Below are 23,944 nucleotides of genomic sequence, written 5' to 3'. Positions count from 1 at the left end.
ATAAAATAAAGGGTAGGAGGAGGAAGGGGGAATGGACAGGACACAAGAAAGGAGCAAGTAGGCCAGAAAATGATTATAGGAATGAAATACAGAAGGGAGAAGTCAAGAAAAGGAATTAAGAAAAAATAAATATGAGGGAAGAGAGGTATAAATGAGAGCACAAGGACTGAAGACAGAAGGAAAAAAGATAGGGAAGTACACAAGGAAGAGAAGAACAAAGGAAATAAATAAGAAAACAAATAAAAGAGGAATGTCAAAAGTGAGGATGGAAGAAATAAAAATAAAGAGGGAGGTAGGATATAAGAACAGACTTGGCATCGGAAAAAAAGAGACAAGTATGGATAGAAAGGAAGGATGGAAGGGAATAACAGAGAGGGAAAGAGGTAATGACAGACTGCAAAAACGATCTAGAAATAAGTCAACATTCTTAAATTTAGAGTATTTACCCTTAATTTGAGCAGTTAAAAAAGATGATTTCCCAATGGAATTAGTATTTTTACTCTTAAAATAAGATTAGATAATATACTCTTGAAATAAGACAAAGCAATTGTTTTTTTCTTATTCTTAACGCCAATTGTCTTGTTCCATTGGCAAAGTGTCTTACCTCCTAAATTCAAGAACAAATGCACTTATTTTAAGAAAATATGAGTCTAGATTTTTACCAGTGCACAAAGGAGAAAAGAAAGAGTGGAAAGAGGGAAGGGGAATAAAAGGACATAGAGAAAAGGAAATACATACATATATATATATATATATATATATATATATATATATATATATATATATCCATCCATCCCCTGGTTACCCTGAAGGCAGTTTGTTTATGTTTCTAGTTGGCTTTTTTTAAGATCTTTTACTAGCATTTTAAATTCCAACAAAAGTATGGATTTCCAGGATCTCTCTCTGCGCAGCAAAGGTTCAGGGTTGAATTCTACAGCGCTTGGACCGAGCCTGCAGCAGATCTGGATGCAGGAATCAGATCAGAGAGCGAAGCAAGGCCTTCCCTGCAGAGTAAGAATCAAAACAACAACAACAATAAAACAAAACACCACCACCCTGACTGTAGCCGCTCAGTGGTGTGCACTGTGGATTTATTGGATGTGCAAATTCTTGCAAGAGGCAGTTCAGGTGACACAGTAGGTCAATGATGCTACACTGTGACGGGCTTGTGTTTCTGTGTCGGATCGTGTTTGTTTGTGGGTGTGCTGTTCTGTGCGGAGCGGCATGAATCCAAACTGTTCCGACTGCTTACAGGAAAAAAAACAAACAAAAAACACTGAATAAAAACACAGTGACGTTTGCAGGCTCCCTAAACCAGCAGCCAGTCCGTTTACACCTGCTCTTGCTATGTACAATAGAAGCTTCTTCATATATTAATATTCTTCATCTCTACTCCTTCGTTGTTGCAGAGTCTCTTTTCTCCTTACTGTATTTATAGAGCATTAATATTTACAGTATAAATTACTACGCAGTCCTGTGATAAAATAAATAACATAAATAAGATGACCGTGGCTTTCAGAGTCTGTTTGCATGAGATGAAGCTCCTTCAGGGTTACTGGTTAAGAGGATAAGGAGGGCTGGAAAAAAGATAAAAAAAAAACAAAACAAAAAAACTCCTGAAGTCCAAACACTGCATCATTTTTAAACAAATACATTCTATAATAAATTGCTGAATCCAATTACTTCCTTTTAATCCGGATGGAGGGGGAAAAAAAGCACAAAAAAACGCAATATACTTGAATTCTTTCAGAAAAACAAAACTTAGCAGATCTGCTTGTTAATTTAATGTTTCCTAACTGTTGTACAAAGCAGCAAAATAAACCCATCCTTATTTGGTTTTTACTTCCAGACGTCTCCACTTGGATCAAACTTTACGGACAGGCTAAAAGTTAAACTTCCATTTAATGTTTCTGTCTTTATATGTGCCTTTTAATCTGGGAGCAAATTCTCCAAATAGCTTTAATATAGATTCTTGATTGACCATCTGTATCTGCAACCCGACCTCCTGCTCCTCCAAATAATGACAGTGGATCAGGTGCTTTCATTAGCAGCACCAGGCGTTCCCTTCAAAAAGAAATCCCTAAACTCTGTTTAAGGATTCATCTTTGTATGATAAATAATAACAGTGTTGAATCAGATGTCTTTTTTTCCATTGCAGGGTTTAGATTCAAATAAATGAACAAAGGGCTACTTTTTTGAGCGCGTCTGTATGAGCAGTTACCATCTAACCTGCAGTGGAAGCTGTAATACTGCAGATGTCCTCCAGGAGTAATTTGAGGCTTTAAGGAGATGGATTTTTGAAGTGCTTTTAAAATAAAACCTGCTGATTGAAGAATGAAATTTTCAAACTTCAGCAGGTCAAATTTCAAAATTAACTGATTGGTTTCTGCTCTCAATATCAGCTCTCCTCCTTTGACTCTTCAATTAATATTTATTTGACTCCAGTCTGTTGCAGGTAAGATGCTAGCTGCTCCAAACTACTCTGTACAACCACAAATATTTTGACCATAAACTAAAGTAAAACAAAACAAACAAAAAAAACAAAACAAACAAATATGGGATTTGTTATCCAAAAATGTCCAGGAATCTGCGTCAGCATTCCAGGTTTCATGAGATGTTTTTTTTTCTTCCAACTTTCTGGTTTCAGCAAGAGCAGAAACACATCAGGGTTTAATACTGCAGTGGTAGAGGGGGTGAGGGAGGGGCTTTGGTTTCGGTTGTTGGCCCCAAAAAGAAGGTTTTAAGAAATGGAAGGCGGCATCAAAAAAACGAAGAAAAAGGTGAACCGAAGAAGAAGAGGGCGGAAGGAATGAGTGCAAAGCTTCTCCTCCAGCTATACCACCGTCCCACTTGGAGAGTTCCCGTTCTGTGCTGTCAGGGTCTGAACAGAAGAGAGAAAACAGGGATTAGAACATCTGGGTCAGAGTAGCTGAGTTATATACAGTCTAAACTACTTTATTCCTGATATAAATCAAAGCAGAGGTCAACAGAGGTGACAATAGTGCTCTCTGCTCTGGGCGCCCTCCTATCATGGGTGGAGCCTAAAGAAAAATAACTTAAATAACTCCAGCTCTGTGGTGTACACAATGAAAAGTAAACTAAAAAGCTATATCAGTGTTTTCACTTGTGTTTATGAGAAAAAAAAAGATGCAGAACAACTGTCCTGCATCTTTTTTTTTCTTTTTCACAGCGTTTAATATAGGCAGGCATATGCTATATATATGATTTCAGATTTTTCTTTTTTCAAATTTGTTTTGCATATTATATTGTTTCATATCATATTTATTTTTATAGAAAGTATAGATAAGATGATCTGCCAATAGAAAGAGTATTTTTCCTCTCTTAATAAGATAATTACTCATTTTCACCTGAAAGATAACAGATGTTTTTCGTCTTATTTTAAATCTAAATCATCTTATTCCATTTGCAAATTGTCTTATCAGCTCAAAACCAGGGAGCATACAATTATATATATACCGTATATATATTTTAAAAATGACTTATTTAAAGCAGAATGAAGGCTGTGCATGAGCCAGATAGAGGGGCTTTGGTCTTTCCGCATGGAGTTTGCATGTTCTCCTTGAGTATGCGTGGGTTCTCTCTGGGTACTCTGGCTTCCTCACAAAATCCAAAAACATGACTGTTAGGCTAACTGGCTTCTCTAAATTCTCCTTAGGTGTGAGTGTGTGCGTGAATGGTTGTTTTTCCTGTTTGTCTCTGTGTTGCCCTGCGATGGACTGGCGACCTGTCCAGGGTGTATCCCGCCTCTCGTCTGTAGACAGCTGGAGATTGGCACCAGCACCCCTTGCGACCTCAGCTGGTATAAGCGTGACAGAAAATGGATGGATGGTTGGACCTTGAAGTGGTGGGACTGGAAAAACGACCTGCAGCTGGTTTCCTCTTTGATTTGATTTAGTCCTAAAGATGCTGGGGAGACCAACACTGCAAGCCTCAATCATCTGGTTTCCACCAGAAATTAGTTCATTTTTTAAAAGTGTATGTTTCCTTGCTTTAGCAAGTGAATAAGACAACTTGCCAATGAAATAAGGTTAATTTTGCTTGAAAGAATAAAAAAACAACCTTGTTATCTTATTTCAAGTTCAAGGGAAAGAAATACTCATTCTGTTGACAGATCATCTAATGTTTTCTTCAACCATCTACCAGGAATCTCAAACTTCAGTCCCACATGGAGACATTTTTCCCTCTTTTGTAAAAAATGTTTCTGACACAGAGTTCAGCAGGAGGAATCTGTATAACTTGACTGGATGATGAGGAAATAATTTAGCCATTTGGTCTGTGTTGGACATTTCTAAATGTTGTCGCCAACAAGAACAGAAGTTTGGGACCCCCGATCTAGAGAGAAATCTGAAGCAGCAGAATCTCAGAAGGCAGATTTCTCAGACGTACCGCCTTCCCCGGCCGCGCCCAGGTGCAGATCAGACCCTCCTGGCAGGCCGTGATGATGCAGTCGTCCATGAACACCAAGACGGTCAGCCTCTCATGTGCAATCTTCTTGCAGACCAGCGGCTCCAGCAGCGGTACCTCATGCATGCGAGGGCACAGCGTGGTCCCCAGGACTTTGGCGCCATCTAGCCGGTTGCTCCTGGGGGCCACGTTGATCTTGTCGTTGCTTTTGCTGATGTTTCCCAGGCTGTGGTACCGCTTGTGCTCCTTCTCCACCCCTCCGCTCCCAGATTTGTCCGACTTGCGCTCCTGCAGGGACAGCGTGGCAAAGCGGCCGATGCTGAACGGGGTGCTGTTCCCACCGCTGCTGCTTCCTCCCCCTCCTCCACCTCCCCCGCCGCCCTCGGAGGCGCCCTGGCCCTTGGAAGCGTTCGCCACCGCTGGGTGGGGCAGAGAGTTGGAGCGGGACAGGGAGCGAGGCAGCGGCAAGGGAAGCGTCGGTGGGTTGGAGGAGCTGGTGGTGGTGCTCGGGGGGTGGTGATGCCCCTCCACCCCGCTGCTCCCTCCTCCAACCGAGCTGCTGTTGACCCCCCCGCTGGTGGAATTGGGAAGTGACGGCCCAAAAGTGTTAGTGAAGGCGCGGGACAGGGGCAGACGGGGGTAGAGAACGTCGTCCGTCAGGTCCCAGAGACAGAACTGGGTGTCCTGCCCCACCGAGCCAAACCGGTAGGTCACAGAAGGCGAACCACCACCTTTAGAGCTGTGCCGAGAGAGCCGCGACAGCGTGCTGCTTGTTCGGACTCGGCCAAAGTGCGTGGAGTTATTTTGTGCCCCCTGATGGAGGTCTTCCTCACTGCCGCTGAGCTCCATCGGCTCTTCGTCTTCCAGTGAAGTGGTGAAGGGATCAAACGCCACAACGTTGACCCAAGATTTGTGGCCGTGGCCCCTCGCCACCACTCGACTCTCAGCAAACGACCAGACGGTGACCAGATCGTCCTCACCGCCAGTAGCCAGGTATTTCCCGTCGGGGCTCCAGGACACACAGAGGAGCCCACCGAAGTAGCTCTTCATCACCCCCTGCAGCTCCATCGAGTCAAAGTGAAAAACACGCAGGCAGCCATCCTGACCCACGCATGCCACGTGAACGCCATCCGGGGAGAACGCAAACTCGTTGAGGCCTCCCTCACCCACGGCCCACCGCAGCAGAGGGTTGCGTGGCGTTTTGCTTTTACAGGCGTAGACAGCGAAGCCCTCACCCTGCCGCAACAGAGAATACTGTGGTGCTGTCGTTCCGCAGGGGTGGTCCACATTGTACAGGTAGAGGTGGCCACTGGCGTGGGAGGCCAGGAACAGGTTCTCTGACTTCGGAAGCCATTTCAGGCACGTCACCTTGGATTTGTCTATCAACCTCTAAAACACAGAAAAGAGTCTCATGTGAAGGAAGTAATTACAAAAACCTTAAGCTTGTTTTTTAAAGTCGTAGGGAAGCGGCTGTTCCAACGGTTGCGTTTCCGAATTCTCCCGAGTGGTGCACGACTTTACACAAGCTAATAAAGTGAATGTGATTGGTCGCATCTTGATAACCAGTTAGCAACTTAGTGCTAGTAGGTTCCCAATGGGAAATTACATTGGGACCAAAGTAGCACTAAATTGGTGACTTGGAAACGACACTGTCAAGGAACGCTATGGACAGAGGAAACATGCAAGAGGAGGAGAGTTTTGTGTCGGAGTGGATGAGTCTCCTCCATCAAAATTTTTTTATCTAGAGGAGTAAAGCGGTAACGAAGATGTTGTGGAAGAGGACGCCAGGGCGGCAGAAGCTTTGTTTGCTGATGAAGATTCTCAGTCATCCAGGTCATAGTCATTCAGTAAAAGTAAAAAAAAAAAAAAAAATCCAATGGACTTGGTTTTATAGATTTGAAGACGTTTCGCTACCTGTCCAGGAAGCTTTCTCAATTCAAATGTCTGGATCTGCAGTGAGTTTGAGTCTTTATATAGACAACGCCTTGTATTGTAACGTCTTCAAATCTTGGAAACCAAGTCCAGTGGATTGTTTTTTAAACTTTTACGGAAAGCTTTGCTTGGTGTAGAAGGCGTACAGCCGTACATGTTTGAGCCCTTGCCTCGCAACGCTGGCAGTTCTGTTAGCTCTGCACCTGCTGAAGACACAGACGTCCATCCCCGTGAACACTGGGACGGAACTCAATGAGAAAGTAATGAAGAATAAATTATTCTTATTTCAACTGTTGCGTATATTAGCTGCGACATATGAATCAAGATGCTATGACCGGAAAAATTTGATTGACAGATGACCGTTGATATATGATTGGCTGAATTTAGGTGTTCAGGCTGACATATAACTAACTGGCCTGCATAAGTTAATGAAAAAAAACCCACAAATTTTAAAACAGTCTGATAAAGAGTACATTTATAAACGTGTTTAAGCCAGAATGATTTGACATTTAAATAAGATTTCCCTACGACTTTAATAAAAAAAACTGTATTTGTGTCGATGTTGGGCTGATAAAGAATCCCCCTTCATCACCCCTCCTCCACCGTGTTTTACAGCTGATAAAATGTGTTTGGTTTCCTCCAAACGTTGTGCCATGTATTTTGCCTGATCACCTCTACTCTGTCCTCATCTGTCCTAAAGACGCGGCTCCAGAAGTCAGTGGTGGTAAGTCTATCTGCATCTGATGAGGCCCATCAGTCTAAATGGTTATTTCCAAACTCTTAAGGCAAAATAGAGGGAAAAATCACTCAAAAAGCAAATAAAAACATTAAAAACAGCTATTAGGTCGAACGTTATTGATCAGTTAATCTAAAGTTAACTGATCATATATGAGTTTTCTCTCTTGTATCAAGAGGATCTTTAATTACAGGGGGCTAAATAGTTTTTCACAATATGCCACATTTAAAAACCTAAATGAAATCCTTATAATCAAATAATGTATTGTTCTAGCTGTATGAAATACTGATTGAATAAACAAAAACTTTTTTTTATTACATGTTATCAAACTTATTCATAATATATAACAAAACAGGAACCTATTAGGTTACTGAATATAAAAAGAGATTAATAAAATACGTGAAATATTTACGATTTCAGAGATGTACAGAGATGTTAAATTATTTAAAAAAAACAGGGTATGTCGCTCTAAAAATACTGTCTGGCAATAAACCAGTTCATGTTAGCGAGGTGATAAAGTACTAAAACTGTGATTTATCTCTGTTTTTAGCGTTATAATCATCTCATTATTTAGTGCTGCGATTTCTGCTGTTAGCATAGTTTTTAACAGGTGGGTTTGGTTGCTCTGATCAGAATGTTAAAGACGTCTCTAAAGCCGTCTTCAAATACTGTGTGATAATTTTAAATTTTGGGTAAACTCCACTGTTCTACCTTCACATCCTTGCCTCATGAGCACAGCAGAGAAGTTACAATGATCCACCAAGCAGCATGGCTAAATGGTTTATAATTAGGCAAATATTTAAAGAAACAGAATAGCCAATCTGTGTCCTTGTCGCTACAAAAAAGTGAAAATAATGTAGAACCAGAATCTGGATCATGTTTCTGCTCCAGCATAACTCCTCTCTGGGATGACTTTTCTTGCAGGTACCAGTGTGAATCACTGATCTCTATTTATTGGATTGCTGATTGCCCGTTGGTAGTACGAGGTTAAAGTAAAGCCACCAGCCGCCATATTGCTACTCCCTTGTTAGAGCAGTCGTGATGTAAACAGTATGTGCACTACAGCATTGAACAACAATGATTTTCCCATTTTCAGACTTTTAAAATAAAGATAAATTAATCACTGTCACATACATTTGCTGTTTCATAGAATAAGTAGATTACTGTAACTTATAATAAAAAAAAAATAGGCACATCACATTATATAGTCAGTATGAAGTCTCTAAACCATGTAAAATAACATATTATACAAATCCATCACAATAAAATTAATGTGTTAATGGAGCATAAAAATACAGATGTGCCAAAAGTGCTAAATTGATGATGTACATGTATTATATTTTTATGGTAATTACATTTTACACATAGTTTCAAGATTTTACATAAAGACTGAATTACAATTACATGTCTGTTAATGCTATAGTATTTTTCTATTTGCAAGTTGTGCATGCATGATTATATATATACATATATATATATATATATATATATATATAGGGGTCAAATGATCAAGTTGCTGTTTTTCTGTCATTATGACATGCAGTTTTTTTCAGCACATGACTTTTTCAAATGACAAATACAACAAACACTGTATGTCGCGAAACCAATGTTACGCTACATACTATACTAAGGGATACATCGGCATATGTATGGTTTTTCTTGGTTAGTACATCCACTGACTGTGAAATTACCTGTGGAACGTCTTCCCACAGCTGGCAAACTGCTTGTTTTTGCAGCCAAATGCTACACATGAAGGCATTTTAACTGCATGTATCTGTGGGAGTAGGGAGTACCAACATGCCGGATGGTGGCTTCACTTTTTATGGGCAATCAGCAATCCAGTGAATTAGTAGAGATCAGTGGTGTGAATATGTAACGGTGCCCTCTAGTGGACGACAGTAACACTACAAAATTGAAATAATTTCCTTTTAAGTGACCTTTATAAGTTATTTGGTTGAAAAAAAGTAATCTAATAAACCATTAATTGAGAATCGATTATTTGTTAACATCCCTACCAATCTACCCAGAAGAGAATGTCCAAGCAAATAACCTCAAAGTCTGACGGTGGAATGAGAAAAACAAAACAAAACAAAGCCAAGAGCTTAATCTCAGACTCCTTAGGCCTCAGTCTGCATGTCAGATGTCAGAGTTCAAAAGACTAAACCCATTAACTTGTTTTTAGGGGATTAAAAAATAAAATCTCTTCTATCTCAAGGACATTTTCCAGCCTGGCGTAGGTTTTTAAAGTGAAATCTAAATAAACAACTAGAATTCTGGGTAAAGTTATTTAGATAGATCACAGCAGAGATTTTTCTTTAAGCACATAAAACCAAACACAGCATATCAACACAAACCCCTCATAGCAACCCACAGGTACGGTGGTGGAGACATGATGATCTGGACTTGTTTTTCAGCCACAGGACCACTGATTGACCATTATTTCCTTTTTGTACCAAAGTCAAATGGAGGGCTGGAGCTGGACCCAACAATCCTTCACAACAAGGTGAGAGACAGACAGTCATAAAAAGGCTACTGGATGATGGGGACTTTAAGTTTTCAACTCATAGTTCCACCTTAGTTTGATCTCTCTAGTAACTAGAGGAAGCTGCCATTTCCTCTAAAACCGAATACATGCAACAGAAATCGTACCTCCTCATTGAAGAGCTTACTGGTTTCCTTCTTAATCGGGTCGAGATACTGGACCTGGCCAGCGGAGAAACCTACGATGAGTGCCACGCTCTCCGCTGTGGCCGAGTACTGGTTAAAGTCGTGACATGTCGGCTGAGTCCCCTTATAGATTCTCTTGTCTATGGGTTTGCTGAGATCCACGGCCTGGAGAGAGGAGAGCAGAGACCTGTGAGCAAAACTTAACCCCTCATCGACACTCAAGACGTATTCTTTTATCAGGTCAATATCTAACAATAGGAGGTGTTTTAAGAGTCAGGCTTTATCTTCAACTTTCTTAGCATGCTGCACCTCAGTGACTTTATATTTTCAGCAGTTCTTCTTGTCAGAATCTGAAATCAATTCCTGGATAGCCTGGATTTTAAGCAGAATTAATCATTTTTATTAGAGCTGAGGTCATGACTTCAGGAAAGTTCCTTAAGTAGCTTAATGGTTTGAATCGTTCCAGATCTAGCATTCCTAGCAGAGTCCTGCACGGGTCGGATTATTCAAAACTGTATCCGCCTGTACCTGTAGAGTTCAGAACCGAGACCAGACCTGATACCCGCTCTGCAGAATCTGTTAGTTTAATCTCTAATGTTATGCTCTCTGCTTTTTCTCATAGTAGCTTCGCCTGTGGCTGTGACTCCATCCTGGAGAGAAATATCAGCTACAGCCATCAACACCTTAGTTTAAAGATGTTGGAGCTCATCCTGTTTTTTCCAGTGTAGTCCTGTTTCTCTGACTGTGACTGGCTGGATGTGCTCTCTTCATCCTCTGACATGGGAGTTGGCTCGGAGCTCGACTGCCTGGCTGTGTGTTTCCTGGACGGGGCCGCCTTTTACAGCTGCTTGTATCTCTGCTTCTGTCTCCTTGAACCCCAGTCGGCCTCAGCAGATGGCCGCTCACACTGAGCCTGGTTCTGCTGGAGGTTTCTTCCTGTTCAAAGGGAGTTTTTCCTCTCCACTGTCGCTACAAGCATGCTTAGTGTGAGGGATTGCCTTCGAGTCAATGAGTCGATGCAATCAACTGGTTTTCCTTAGATAACAAACTTTGAATCAATTTGACTGTATGATCTAGTGAACTGGAAAGTGCCTTGTGATGATATGTTGTGAATTGGCGCTATAGAAATAAACTGAATTGAATTATCCCAAATTAAAACCCAGGGCCACCCGCAGCCGTAGAGTTCAGAACTAAGACCCAATCCGCTACCCGCAATTATCCCTATTTAACACCTGACCAGGACTGTTTATACACACCTGTTTATAATATGAGAGGCAGAAAAGATCATTGCCTCACAATCACATCCAGTGCGCGATGTGCTCACAGATTAACAGCTGTAAATTGGCCCAAATCTGTTATCTGGATATTCTTGAATCCATTTTTTTTAATGTAGAGTTAATAAATAAGAAAAAATGATGTTTACTTCATGCTGTAACCTTCTGTATACCTGCCCGCATTTTGTTAATTTATACCCCTGCCCACACCCTTGAAATAATACAGGGTTTCTTCTACCCATAGATGTACGTTTTATACGGGTACCCAGAGGGATTCTGTTGCAAAGTGTCTTTCTCAATCTTTGTTCTACCAGAACTCCTAACTGTGCCTCAAGCAATCAACCCAAAAAAGAACCCTTGAGTGAAATTTTCAGAGCGTTCAGAGTTGAGTGTTTTCAAGAACAAAGCTGTGTCATGCTATCAGAAAGTCCTGGGTAAAAATCCCTGCTTTTGGTCATTCTTCCTGGAGTTCTCCCCATACATGCTTGGCTTTTCTCCAGGTACTCCTGCTGAAGATAGGCACCATGGTCCAAACAATCCAGAAAATCTTCAAAAACCACCAAGGCTAAATACACTAAACTGCAGATCAATTAAATGCCACGTTAACAGAAAAAGTAGCAACCTTTAAACACCCTCAGGTTTGATTTTGTGATAGGATATTTTTGAAACCCACCACCAGGACAGCTTCACCGTGTGGAGAAATTCCCTATCAATGTCTTAAATGCCATCATAACATTTGTTGCATCTGATGGATAAGGAGTTTTGAGTTCTGAATCCATCACTTTCAAATGGGGACTCCGGCGCGGAACTCCAAGAGGTTAATTTAATTTCCAGTCAGAGGAAACATCTTTGTAAGATTATTTTAAACTTTAATGAGAATACACAGATTACTAATGACATTAACATATGAGATTTTTTCCTTGTCGTTTGCTGAATCAGACCTTTGATTTTCCAACTTCCTGTCCTGGTGTGAGGGCAAGACAGGTGGCTGCAGAGAGACAAGCAGCAGGAACTTTAAAATAAACTGGATTGATAATGATAAGCCTTAAGCAGCAGGACAGTGATCTCAAACACAATAGAAGGTCCATCTCTAAACGCTCAAAAGTCAAGCGTCAGGAGTGATCTAGGTAAAGCCTGGGCTTAGGTCTGTAAGAGTTGCTTTTCTTCGACCTGAAACGTTTCTCCAGTGTGGCTGAATTACAACAAATTGAAAAGAAAACAGAGCAATCCCTCGTCATGTCATCATCATCAATGTCATCACTAAAGGAGCAGGAACCAGATTTTAGGTTTGGGGGGAATTATGTTTCCACATCGTTCCAGGTTGGTAATTGAATTCCTAATTTTGATTGGGGGAGTGTTGGTCTAGTGGTTAGAGCGGTGCACTGAGAAGCCTGCACTCTGGGTCCCTGAGCAACACCCTTAACCCCACACTGCTCCCCAGGCGCCGCACAGTGGCAGCCCACTGCTCCCCAAGGGGATGGGTTAAAATTTCTCCAGTGTGAGATTAATAGAGTTAAATTATTATTACTATTATTATTTGAAAAAAATCAGTATTTTTCTTTAATACCTCCTTTTAACCCCCATAAGATGAAAGGTTCAAGGACTTCTGGAAAGGACAAAACATCTCCCAGAGATGGTAAATATTGTAGAAAACATTAATTCATATTTAAGGATCAAATCTGTTGGTCGTGGAAAATGCTTAGTGAGGAAATGGATCCAGATTAAACTCCTTGAATGTAAAATTGGGCCTTTTAGAGGAACTCAGACATAATTTCACCAATGTCCACATTTAGACGCCTAAATGCTCTTTCTGTTAAATCAACAGTAGTCTGTTAAGCTGCTGATGAGTATTTCAGCTTCCATGGTCCATCAGCTGCCTTCTGGAGACTGAAAAGCAGCTGCAGCAGTAGAGGAGCTTTGGTGGGGAGGAGGCAGAGCTGCTTACTTCCTGCTCCTCCAGCATCACTGTGGGCCTCCTGCTGAGCCTCCTGATGAGCTGCATCCATTTTAGCAGATCTCATCCAGGAGGCCCCCCAGACTAAACATGATGAACCTGGGATGCAAGCAGCCGGCCAGCAGGTGATCATTCTGGGCTAAGCTGGATGCAGAGGAGGCTCACCTTCTTGATGTTGGTGTAGGTGTAGAAATACAGCTCCCTGCCGATGTTGAAGCAAACCCGCTCCGACTCCTCGCTCGGGTCTTCGGGCTGCAGCTTCACCATGGAGACCCGGACCGGCGGCAGGAACCCCGCCGGGGAGGAGCTGGCCGCAGCGTTGGAGGAGGAGGAGGCGGCCCCGGGCCCCTGCAGCAGCCCGACCCCTGCTCCGGGGATCGGTCCGGGTCCGGCCCCGGGCCCCAGCGTGGCTCCGGCGGTCGGGCCCCGCGGCAGGCCGCCCCGCTGCTGTGAATCTGAGAGGGTGAGCAGCTTGTAGAAGCCCTCCCTGGTCCGGAACTGGGATTTAATCTCATTGATATCCTTCAGAGCGCCGCCATCTCCGGCCATTTTCAGTGCAAACGAGCTGCACAGGAAACAGTGATTCTGACCTGGAAATAAAAAAAAAAAACTGCGATAAAAATAAAAGGAGAACCAGGAGAATCAGGACTGATGGGAAAGAGCAGCAGCCGAGCTCAGCCAGGCCCGCTGCAGCACAGCCGCTCCGGTCCGATGCATCCTACAGCCGCTCCGCTGCTGCCTGATGCCCAACCCCGCAGAGCCAGCTTCTGGGAGCCGGTGCAAGCATCATCCTGGGCCGGTGTGTCCCTCCGATCATCCAGGGGAGGTGGAGCGAGTGAGACGAGCTGCTGCTGCTGCTGGTGGTGGAAACTGGCACTGCGGCGGAGGTCCGAGGGAGGGCGGCTAGATGGTGCTGCTGATGCACCTTTGGTAGATATTGCTGCTCCTTTCAAGGGGATTGCAAGTCTAATTTATTTTAAATAAAACTAAAAAACAAACAAACAAAACAAAATAAAACAAATCAACGAAACAAAAAAAACTGTGTACAATGGCGATTCTAAAACAAAATCACATGGGTGGGCTGCCCCCCCCAAAAAAAATAAAAAAATCATTAAACAAAAGGGCAATAGTTTACAATAGAGTATTAGGGACAGACTAGAGAGTTTTTATTTATTTTATGTTTTTTTTTATTTTTTAGAATAAAGTCATAATATGATGAATATTATGAAGAAAGTAAGTTGAAAAATGATGGTGGTTCTCCGTGTTTGGGGTGGATTCCCGGGCGGGTACCGGCTACTCCACGGGACCTGGGCCCCCAGTTCCCGGCTGGGGCTGCGTGCCCCTCGGGTCTCTGGTCCCTGGGGCCCATGGCCGGATCCACTTTAGGGTGGCTGGCTGCCGGCGGAGCCTGCGGACTCATCCCCACGGCTCCCCGGGGGCTTCAGCATTGCAGTGTTTTGGGGATTTCCTCGGGGTCGTCTGTCCTCCTCCCTTGGTGGGGGGATTTCCTTGGTTGGCCCCTCCTGGGCGCCTTTGCTCTTGGGGTCCCTCTGGGCGTCTGGGGCTTTGGGCCCCCCGGCGCTCGCCTCAGTGCTCTGGAGGGGCGTGTCTTCGGCTCTTCACAACCACTACTGAGCATTTTTACTTTGGATAAACTTTGCATGTACAAGTGCAGTCTCACAAACAACTACAGGTGCTTGGTTCCAGGAACTTAGAGATTCACTTCCATACAGAAAGCCCATTTTCTTATCTGCCACAGTATACATGTCAGATTAAATAGTCAGTTAAATAGTAGTATAGTGCTTATACTTCAGCGATGGTACTAAGGTGTTACTTTATTGTACCTCTAATACTATATCCATTATTTGTGCTCTTCTTTTCACATCTCTTTACAGGTGATTAAGCAGACTAAACATGTTTTATCGTTGTCTCCCTTTTATCTCCTCTTTCTTTAATCTTTTTTCCTTTTTTTCTGTTTTTCCTCTCCTGTTCTACTTACATTGCAGTGTCCATTGTGAAGTAGTAGAGAACTGTGATACACGGTGCGAGGAAGAACACAGATTTATTTTACGTTTGCAGATGGAGAGACACCTTCGGTGCACTGTCAGTGTGCTCTGCCAGGTTGGTTTTTCACCCCTGCATATATAAAACCATCTTACACACAAACATTGGTTACTCCCAAGAAAAACAACTTCAGTCCATCAAGGAGCTACATCTTTCTCTAGCCAGATGAAAGATAGTAAAAGTGAAAAAATGTCAGGAAAGGCAGCTGTCTTCCTTTCCTGCCACGAGGGAGGCTGAGTAAACCCTAACCACTTATTCATATCTCTCATGACCTTCCCTTCAACTTTCGCACGGAGGGCCCGGTCCACACACTCTTCATTATTGTTATTTCACACCATACAGCAAGCAGCTGAGAATTTATAGATGTTTAGATTGAAAAAACTCAGGTGGACCCCTACCGTGCCATTTTGGCATAGTTTGGCATAACTTTGATCGTGCCAGTGCCTACCTCTGGTAGTCTATGGGCAAAAAGCAGGATACGCCCATGACAGGTCACCTGTCCATCACAGGGCAATGGTATTTCTTTTGTCTTACCTTCAGATGAAGAGATGAAGTCCTGATAAAAAAATCATGATCTCACTAGCAGGAGATAACCAGTCCCAGAGCTTGTTTTGCTGTAATAACTGGGTGATTACCTCAAGATATAAAACTAGAAATGATGTATCTCCTCACGATTAAGCAGATTAAGTCTGTTTATTTCACACTAAAGACCAACATACTCATGAAATCAGGCAAATTTCAATGCATATTTAATGCAGTTTAATGACTAAATTTATGAAGTTTAGCATTGCATATTTGGCCAATCATTTTACGAATTTTACAAGGTGGGTTTAGCCTCCCTAGTATTCAATGAGAAGTCACCACTGCTGCAGAATCTGTGTGAAAGTTGACCTTCTGTGGTGACTCTAAACAAAGGAGCAGCTGACAGGAAACATAAACAGCATAGAAATTATGTGAGCGAGGCTGAGAACTGAAAACTAATGAATTACTGTTGAACAGGTTATATGGCGACTGGTGGCCTAGTGACTAGAGCATCAAGGACAACTACAGGTTATCAGCATGAGGTGTCCTCAGTACTATGTTTGTCTATTAAATATTGAACCAGTTTAATTTATTGATTGAAAAGGGGCATTGGTGGAGCTCGGGGTTTGGGGGTGGATGCCCGGGTGGCTACTGGATTGTTCCTGGCCGGTAGGAGCCCCAGCCAGGCCCTGGAGGGTGGGGCACCCCTTGGGCCTCGGATCCCTGGGGCCCATGGCCGGATTCACTTCGGAGTGGCTGGCTGCCGGCGGAGCCCGCGGACTCGTCCCAGTGGCACCCGGGGGCTCCGGAGTAGCGGTGGCTGGGGGACTTCCTCAGGGCTGTTTCTCCTCCTCCCTTGGTGGGGGTCGGATTTCCTGGGCTGGCCCCTCGTTGGTGCCTTCGCTCTTGGGGTCCCTTTGGGCGTCTGGGGCTTTGGGTCTCCCGGCGCTGGGCTCAGTGCTCTTGGGGGGCGCCTCTTCGGCTCTTCATAACCACTATTAAGCATTTTTACTTAGATACCTAGATATTCACTTCCATAAAGAAAGCCCATATTCTGATATTCAGCCACCACAGTTTACATGTCAGATTAAATAATACTACTTATACTTCAGCAATAGTATCTAGGTGTTGCTTTATTGTACCGTATGTCTCATACCATGTCCGTTGGTTGTGCTGTTCTTTTTACATCTCTTTGCAGATGATGAAGCAGACTGGAAATGTTTTATCATTATCTCCCTTTTATCTCCTCTTTCTTTCATCCTTTCCTGTTCTACTTACATTGCAGTGCCCATATAATCTGTAAAACTCCCTGCATAATTATAATAAAGCAATTTATATGCATAAAACAAGCGTAACACTATGGCGATAGCCATACTGCTCCACTTATGAAAGTAAAATCTGTTGGGCTCTTTTTTTGGCATCAAGAAAGTTATTCTTATTGCCACATCGCCAAACAGGACACTGTTAAAAAAAAAAAGGGGCTTAATTTTTTTAACCTTCTAACATCCTTCTAACACCCTCTAATTCTAACATCCACCCCATTATTCCCATTTTAAATAAAGACACAGCCAAGCTTATGTTGTGTTATTTACCTTTATTAGAGTGTAATGCCAGTAACACACACAATGCAACGCTGACACACAAGCTCAGGTCACACAACACAGCAGAAGAGCCGGTGACGTATGGAAGCCATATCTGTCAGTCCCTGCATGCTGTGATCTATAATACTGTGCAGGAATGAAGGAGACACTCTTCTTCATTTCCTAAAGTGGGACCATTTTTCACTAATCTTTCAGGGTTTTTCTCAGTTCTCTGGTGTCTCCAGATTTTTCCTGATATCACCAACAGAGTTGAAAAGAGCATAAATAAACGAGCAGACTCCCTCTGGTGGAGGGATAAGAGCTACAAACAATCTCCTTCTGGCATCATTTCCTCCTCTGCCTCCTCAGAGTCACAGCAACGCCTACCGACCGTAAACAAACGTTCACAAATGATCATGCCTGGTGTTTTTTCTTGCTGTTCCCAGATGATTTCTGAGAATCAGGAAGGTTTCCCAGGAGTGTTAGGAGAGTCAGGACAGCAGGACGTAGTTCTCAGCGATTTCCAGGAGATACAGATTGGATAGACCCAGCTGGTCGTCAACCTGACGCGTTTCCAAAACCACCATCCTGCAGGGAGAAGATCAGAGGGTTCAGAGGAACTACCTCATATTCAAAGACTTGTTTACAGTCTTGTCCCAGGTTAATCTTGCTGTTTAGGTATAAGTTAACCTTCTTCCTGATGGTAGAAATCTGAGGACCACAAAGGTCGTTAAGCAACGATGTTTCTCCTTTTGGTCAGTATCAGACCTTAAGGGGGTAATTTCTCTTTTTTACTGCCTGAAATCGATAAGTGCTTTTACATAAATGTTATTATTGGTGTATCATTACCTCCAATAATATTCATATACATCTTTATAAGCTACAAATTTACTTTAGTTCATATGTCACCTGTTTGCGAAGCTGCATGAGAGTTTGCCATCCTGAAATTACAAACGAGGGACAACATAATACTAACACGAAATAACGACGCGTTTTCCCTATGCTTGCAGATCATTTGGAGATGCTAACCCAACAACTGAAAGTCTGCATTAATGTAGAAAAATGCAGGTAATGTACTGTATCTCCTTGACAAGTGATTGAACTCTTCTGCCTTAATTAGCGTAAAGCTAACTTTTTCCATTCGCTTTAATTAGTCAGTGCCATAAAATAAAGACAGAAGATCCTGCAAATATATACGATCTTGTTGGTATAGAATTGTAGGTTTATTTTGGTTTATTAACTTTCAATGCTGACTTTTTCTCACACTAAATTCCAGTTTCTAGAGACTTCACTTCCGAGGACATGGTTTCGTATACGATGTCGAGTCTTTTTGACAAACGGCGCCTACCTTTGCTGCAGTATGTGTTTAAGGCAATTACGTGCTAGGGAAGGGGTAACCAATTAAAAATCAGCATGGTCCGAATAAAGAAAATCAACAACCAGTAAAGGTTCTGAGACATTTTAATTTTAATCTGTTACTTTAAACAGAATTTAACACTGAAATAAAATTAGGTGTTTATCCATCCATGTTATACATTGAGTTTAAAAATAAAAAACAAATAAAAAAAAATATAAATTTTTCCTTTTTAAAACCTAAAGTGTTTTTTGAAGTAGAGAAGAACAATATTTCAGTTTGATTTATTTCCAGATTCACATATTTTATAAAACACCTGATCGGACCATTTAAAAAAAAAAAAATGTTTTTTATGGCTTACTGAGAGCAGTGGGCTTTAGGCTAACCTGCAAGGCTTTAAACCTGGGTTTGAATGGGAACAAAGCCATTCTCAAGCACATATCAAGGTGACCTCTGGTATAGTGTTTTGTTTAAGTGAAAAACCCCCGTTGCCCCACTAGATGACAGATTTCTGACAGATTCAGTAAGAAAATAATAAAACTTTTTTTTATTATTTTAAGAAAAAGAACAGCCTTGTTACAGATGGTCCCTGTGTTAGCCTCTTAAGTTAATGTATTGTCCAGAATGCTGCTAAAATATATAATTAATGCAGGAGTTACCAAATTGGGGTCCACGCCCCCTAGAGGGAGTTCAGTGTACACGGCAGGGTTGAATTCTTTTACACAATAAAATAGAGAGTTAAACCTAAAATAATCACTCTTTAAAGGTGGAGGTTTTGAGATTTAGATTGTAGTTAATTTTATGGCAATATGTATTTTGCTGCAAGTAACTTTCTTGTAAAGTGAAGTAGGTCTAGCAAGAAAAGTTTGAGAACAATTGCAACAAAGACTGTTGGTGATGTCGTAGGCAGCTTGCCTTGAAAATCAATTAGCATCTCTTTTTTATAAAACAGCACCTTTTTTAATAATTTTTTCTTTGTGTTGTATAATCTGCACCCACTTCCTGGCTGATGCTACCTGCTTCCATTTGGCTGACTAAGCTGCAATAAACCGCATCAGAGGATTGGAGCAGCATCATCTCCAGATCCACATTTATCTGTGGCAGGATTGAGGGACAGTAGATGGGACATACCTGTCTGACTTCACTATTCTGTAGATCTTTTTGTGGTCTGTCATCTCCTCCAGAACCTCGGTGAAACCTTTAGTTCTCCTCTGCCAGCCGTGACGCCAAACAGCCAATAGTGTGTCCTCGATGTACACTGCAGACAAAAACAAATCTCTGATAAGCTGATTTGTTCTTTATTAACCGTTATGAACGCCGCCAACATCTGTTGGAAAGGTCTGTTTTCTGAACAAATACGCAGATTTAATATAAAATTATGTAGAAAATAACGAGTTCTCAACTGATCATTTATCAGCAGATGGCTGCTGGTTGTTCTCACCTATAGATTCAACTTCATGAGAGAAAGTGGCCTCCTGTGGATGGTGTCTGTTGCTCTTCAGCTCTCCATCCAGGTTAACCATTTGTACCGACCCTGTAGAAAAGACACCTTTAGAGCACAGCTAGAGCAGAGAGCAGTGGGTGGGCAATCTACTGCACATATGACCAGATCTCTAAAGATCTGGTCATATGTGCAGTAGGTGTGTCTCCAACTTATTAAAGACCTGAGTTTCATATATCTTTTAAATGCTTTTCCTAATTCAAAAGAAAAACGTAAAAATAACATAAGAAAAAATTACAGAAGTAAATTACAAAGTAAATAAAAACAAATATATAGAAAACAGGAGGAACATTCATCCATTATCGTAACCGCTTATTCATTTATGGCAGGGGTAACCAATTAAAAATCAGCGGGGTCCGAATAAAGAAAATCAGCCACCAGTAAAGGTCCAGAGACATTTTTAATTATGATCTGTTACTTTAAACAGCATTTAACACCGAAATAAAATGCAGGTGTTTATGAATCCATGTTTTTAAAGTAAAGAACAACAATCTTTCAGTTTGGTATATAGACAATTTCCTGATTCACTTTTTTTTTAACTGCCACTTTTTTTCTTTTTTAATGGCTTAAAAAGATAAGTGGGCCTTAGGCTGGCCTGCGATGCTTTAAACCTGGGTTTGAATGGTGACAAAGTCATTCTCAAGCACATATCAAGGTGTTCATTTGGAGCCTGGATTGATTTTTATTTTTGATTACGTTCATGGTGGAGAATCCTGCTTCACAGCAGCAGGTTGAGCCAAACATACTCAAAATGTGCAGGGTCATCTTAGAGAATGCCATTTCACTTTTCCTTCACTAGTTCACCATGCTTCTTCCAGCAGCGCACACTTTCTTTCACTTTTTTTTTCATTGTCTTCTCCTTCTTTCCTATTGCTTGGTTTGCCAAAGGTTTGCCTGCTGTGTCTAAAAGTAGCAGCAGCAGCAACCCAGACTGACAGCAGCTCATTGGCTAATTTGTATGACGTGCAGCCTGGTGCCGGACGGTTGAACAACTCCAGCTGCTAGTGTGCTTACAGTGTACCTGTGATCTTCCTCCTCTGTCCTCATCCACAGTTCTGCATATTCTGTGCTATGTTTTAAAATGCACTATTCCACCCGCGGTTGTTGTGTTGCAACAACTTCTTTTCCCACAAACAACCCAGGATGCATTTTGGCTCTTAGATGAGCTAAAATAACTCCTCGATTTTTTTCTAATTTAAAATTTGAACAAAAATAGTATCCAGAAATGTATACTAAAAAACAGTTTTGGGAGTAACTTTGCCATTTTCTTAGATTATAATATTTTTAAATGTTATATGTAAAAAAATATTTGACATATTTAAAATATTTTTTTCATATTTATTATTTTTTTCCACAGATTTTATATTTTCAGGTTTTATTTTCCAATTTCTGGTTTTCAGATTTATGAGTCGCATTCTAATCAGATTAAGCTTCCTGGATCACAAAAAAAAAGAAATACAACAATGAAAACATTAATCTGTTCATTTTTTTTAGAATGAAATTTTGAAAAAAAATTGTTAAAAAATGTTTTGAACGAATATCAATGAATGAATGAATGACTTTGTTTTGTGTGGCAACTTATTTTGTATACAGGACCTTAGTTATTTGTTACCAACCATTATAATAATATGGTAATAAAAGCACAAATGAGTGCTAAAGACTTAGAAGCAGCTCTGGATCTATACTGTATTTAGCTTCTGTTCTAGTTTTCTATACCTGGGAGGATTTTGGTCTGTACTGGAAGAACAATACTAGGGAGCTACTTACTCTCCATGAGCACGAGCAGTGAGTTGCTGTCCAGCTGATTTACTTGAACTATGTCAGGACAAGGTTTCTCTGTAGGGACATATAAAGACACCTCACAGTCAGAAACAGCAGAATCAGAAGAAACAGAATTAACAGAGGGGAACGTCGGCTCACCCATGCCTGAGTTGAAGAACCAGGACGTGTTGGAGTTCAGGTTGATGTATTCTATGGCGACCGGTACGTTGGGGTTGGACCCCCGAGACACACCTATGCACACCATTGGGTACTCCTCATGAGGCTTTACCACTATCTCAAACACCTTCAGAGGGTTGGGCAGTGGAAAGTCAAAATTCTATATGATGGAGAGAGAGAAAGTCCACTCAGAAATCTCAAAGTGAAAAGATAAAACTTTAGATTTTTACAGGTTAATATATTTATCTACCCAGCAACAGGACCTATCTTTACTGTGGGGGATCCAGAAGCTTGTTCAGGATGGAGGGAAAAGGGGTTCCTTCAAATTGTCTCAGATTTTCACACTAATCTATGGGCTTAAATCAGTGGCGGCCCCAGAGACGGGCCAAGGGGTGCTATAGATACTGCTGGAAATGTCAGTGCACCCCAAAACAATCTACATTTATACTTTTTTAAATCAAAGTTAATATTCTTGTAGACGTGACTGTTTCCTCATAAAAGACAACCAAATGAAAAAAAAGGAATTGTAGTGCTGCTATAGCATGGAGTTAGAGCACATGACTCATATATTGGCTGTTCCAGGTTCAAATCCAGCTGCCAAATGTCTCTCCCCTCCCTTGCAATCTAATTTTCTGTCTGTTTAACCAGAGTTGCCAGAGATGGGCGGCACCCTTCATCCCCCTGCAGCCGCTGCAGATCCGCAGCTCCACGTTCCGTTATTTAATAAATGCTTGAATATTGGGTCCTAAGTTCTGAGTCATAACATGTTTAGAGAGATGGGACCAAAGTGGAGATGTTTGTTCCTACTGTCGATCTCGCGTTGGAGGGGTAACCAGTAGATCTAACCAGAATGTTCCCGGACAAATAAATCTGATGCAAAACATTGTCAATAAAAAAGAATACAGTTGTGGAAATGGCCTAGTCAAAGACCAGAGCTAAACTCAATACAAAAGGTTGAAAATCTTTGCAGTAAGAAATTGGCATAATTAAGTCTTAATTAAACATAGTTAAGTCATAATTAAGTCTTTCAGAAACCCAGGAGAACTTATTTTAAGTCTAGCAGCTTTTGCGTTTTGGCCTTATCTCTCTTTGACAAGTAAAAAATATAACTGAATCTGTTTTTTTTTTAACACAGGAAGTAAAATCTAAATAATCTCAGTAGCTGGTGCAGATTAGATGATTCCTACTATGTTCTGATAAATAAAAATAGATTATTATTAGGTTGTGTCCTCTGTTCATCGTGGCTCTGGTTCCAGTTTAGAATATAAAGTCATACCTTAGTACTCTAGCTGTGCTGTTTTTTTTACTACATTTCCTGTTTATCGGTTATAATCTTCCTGTTCTGAAAGTCTACCAGAACTCTAAAAAAAAATCAAAACAAAACAACTGGACAACAATCAACTAGTTTATTTTCAGTTAATTTCTAGTCTAGTTTTTAACCTGTTTTTGAAGAGCCTCATCTTCATCTTCTCCTCTGGACCTTGAATTAATCTCTTCCTCATCAGTAACTATCCAAAAATACAATTCGGCAAATCCATTATCTTTGACCCTTGCTTCTATCCTTTATTGCATATTGATTAGTCCCACTTTTTTAGACAAGCATGAATTTACTGACTACAGCCTGAAATTTCCATCAGGACTTGTTTGATCTTTGCATGCAGTCACCAGCAAATACATTTAACATTACAGTTTTTTTTTCTCTTCTTATGAAATGCTTTAAAATGCTTTAAATGAGGGGTCTTCAACGTTTTCAAAGCCAAGGACCCCCAAACGATTGCGATATGGAGTGGAGACCCCCTAATTATTTATATTGTATGAATTTGTGTTATATCAAACTGGTCCTATAGTCACACTATTACATATGGAGTAATGTAACGAAAGTAATTTCTCCCTGGGATTATTAAAGTATTTCTGATTCCTGGTTGATGGGACAGGTGTTGTGAATGAAACAGTGCCCAGCTTGAAAGAGCTCCTGTGTGTTGCTAATGTGTGCATTG

At 41.4% G+C, this 23,944-nt stretch overlaps 2 protein-coding genes across 3 annotated transcripts in view; both read right to left on the bottom strand.

Moving 5' to 3' along the window:
- Positions 1–790: 790 nt before the first annotated feature.
- Positions 791–13,833, bottom strand: LOC107092488 (WD repeat-containing protein 20-like). The gene is made up of 4 exons (XM_015386990.1): positions 13,154–13,833; positions 9,743–9,925; positions 4,408–5,814; positions 791–2,881 (listed from the first exon to the last, which is right to left on the bottom strand). The coding sequence occupies exons 1-4, from the start codon at positions 13,535–13,537 to the stop codon at positions 2,834–2,836; spliced, it is 2,022 nt and encodes a 673-aa protein (XP_015242476.1). The 5' UTR covers positions 13,538–13,833; the 3' UTR covers positions 791–2,833.
- A 3,328-nt stretch (positions 13,834–17,161) lies between these two features.
- The window catches only part of map4k1 (mitogen-activated protein kinase kinase kinase kinase 1), a 73,483-nt gene continuing 66,700 nt past the window's right edge, over positions 17,162–23,944 (bottom strand). For both annotated transcript variants that reach the window (XM_015386992.1, XM_015386993.1), the window contains exons 28-32: positions 21,930–22,107; positions 21,777–21,845; positions 19,950–20,042; positions 19,640–19,766; positions 17,162–17,742 (exon numbers count right to left, since the gene is read on the bottom strand). In XM_015386992.1, coding sequence (XP_015242478.1) covers positions 17,646–17,742; positions 19,640–19,766; positions 19,950–20,042; positions 21,777–21,845; positions 21,930–22,107 — 564 coding nt within the window. In that variant the 3' untranslated portion in view covers positions 17,162–17,645. The remainder of the gene's footprint in view (positions 17,743–19,639; positions 19,767–19,949; positions 20,043–21,776; positions 21,846–21,929; positions 22,108–23,944) is intronic.

The sequence above is a fragment of the Cyprinodon variegatus genome, unplaced genomic scaffold (assembly GCF_000732505.1).
Source record: "Cyprinodon variegatus isolate N-32 unplaced genomic scaffold, C_variegatus-1.0 Scaffold383, whole genome shotgun sequence".
In the NCBI taxonomy this organism is placed as follows: Eukaryota; Metazoa; Chordata; class Actinopteri; order Cyprinodontiformes; family Cyprinodontidae; genus Cyprinodon; species Cyprinodon variegatus.
The sequence above is the reverse complement of the archived record's forward strand: the minus strand, read 5'-3'. Positions and strand labels throughout refer to the sequence as shown.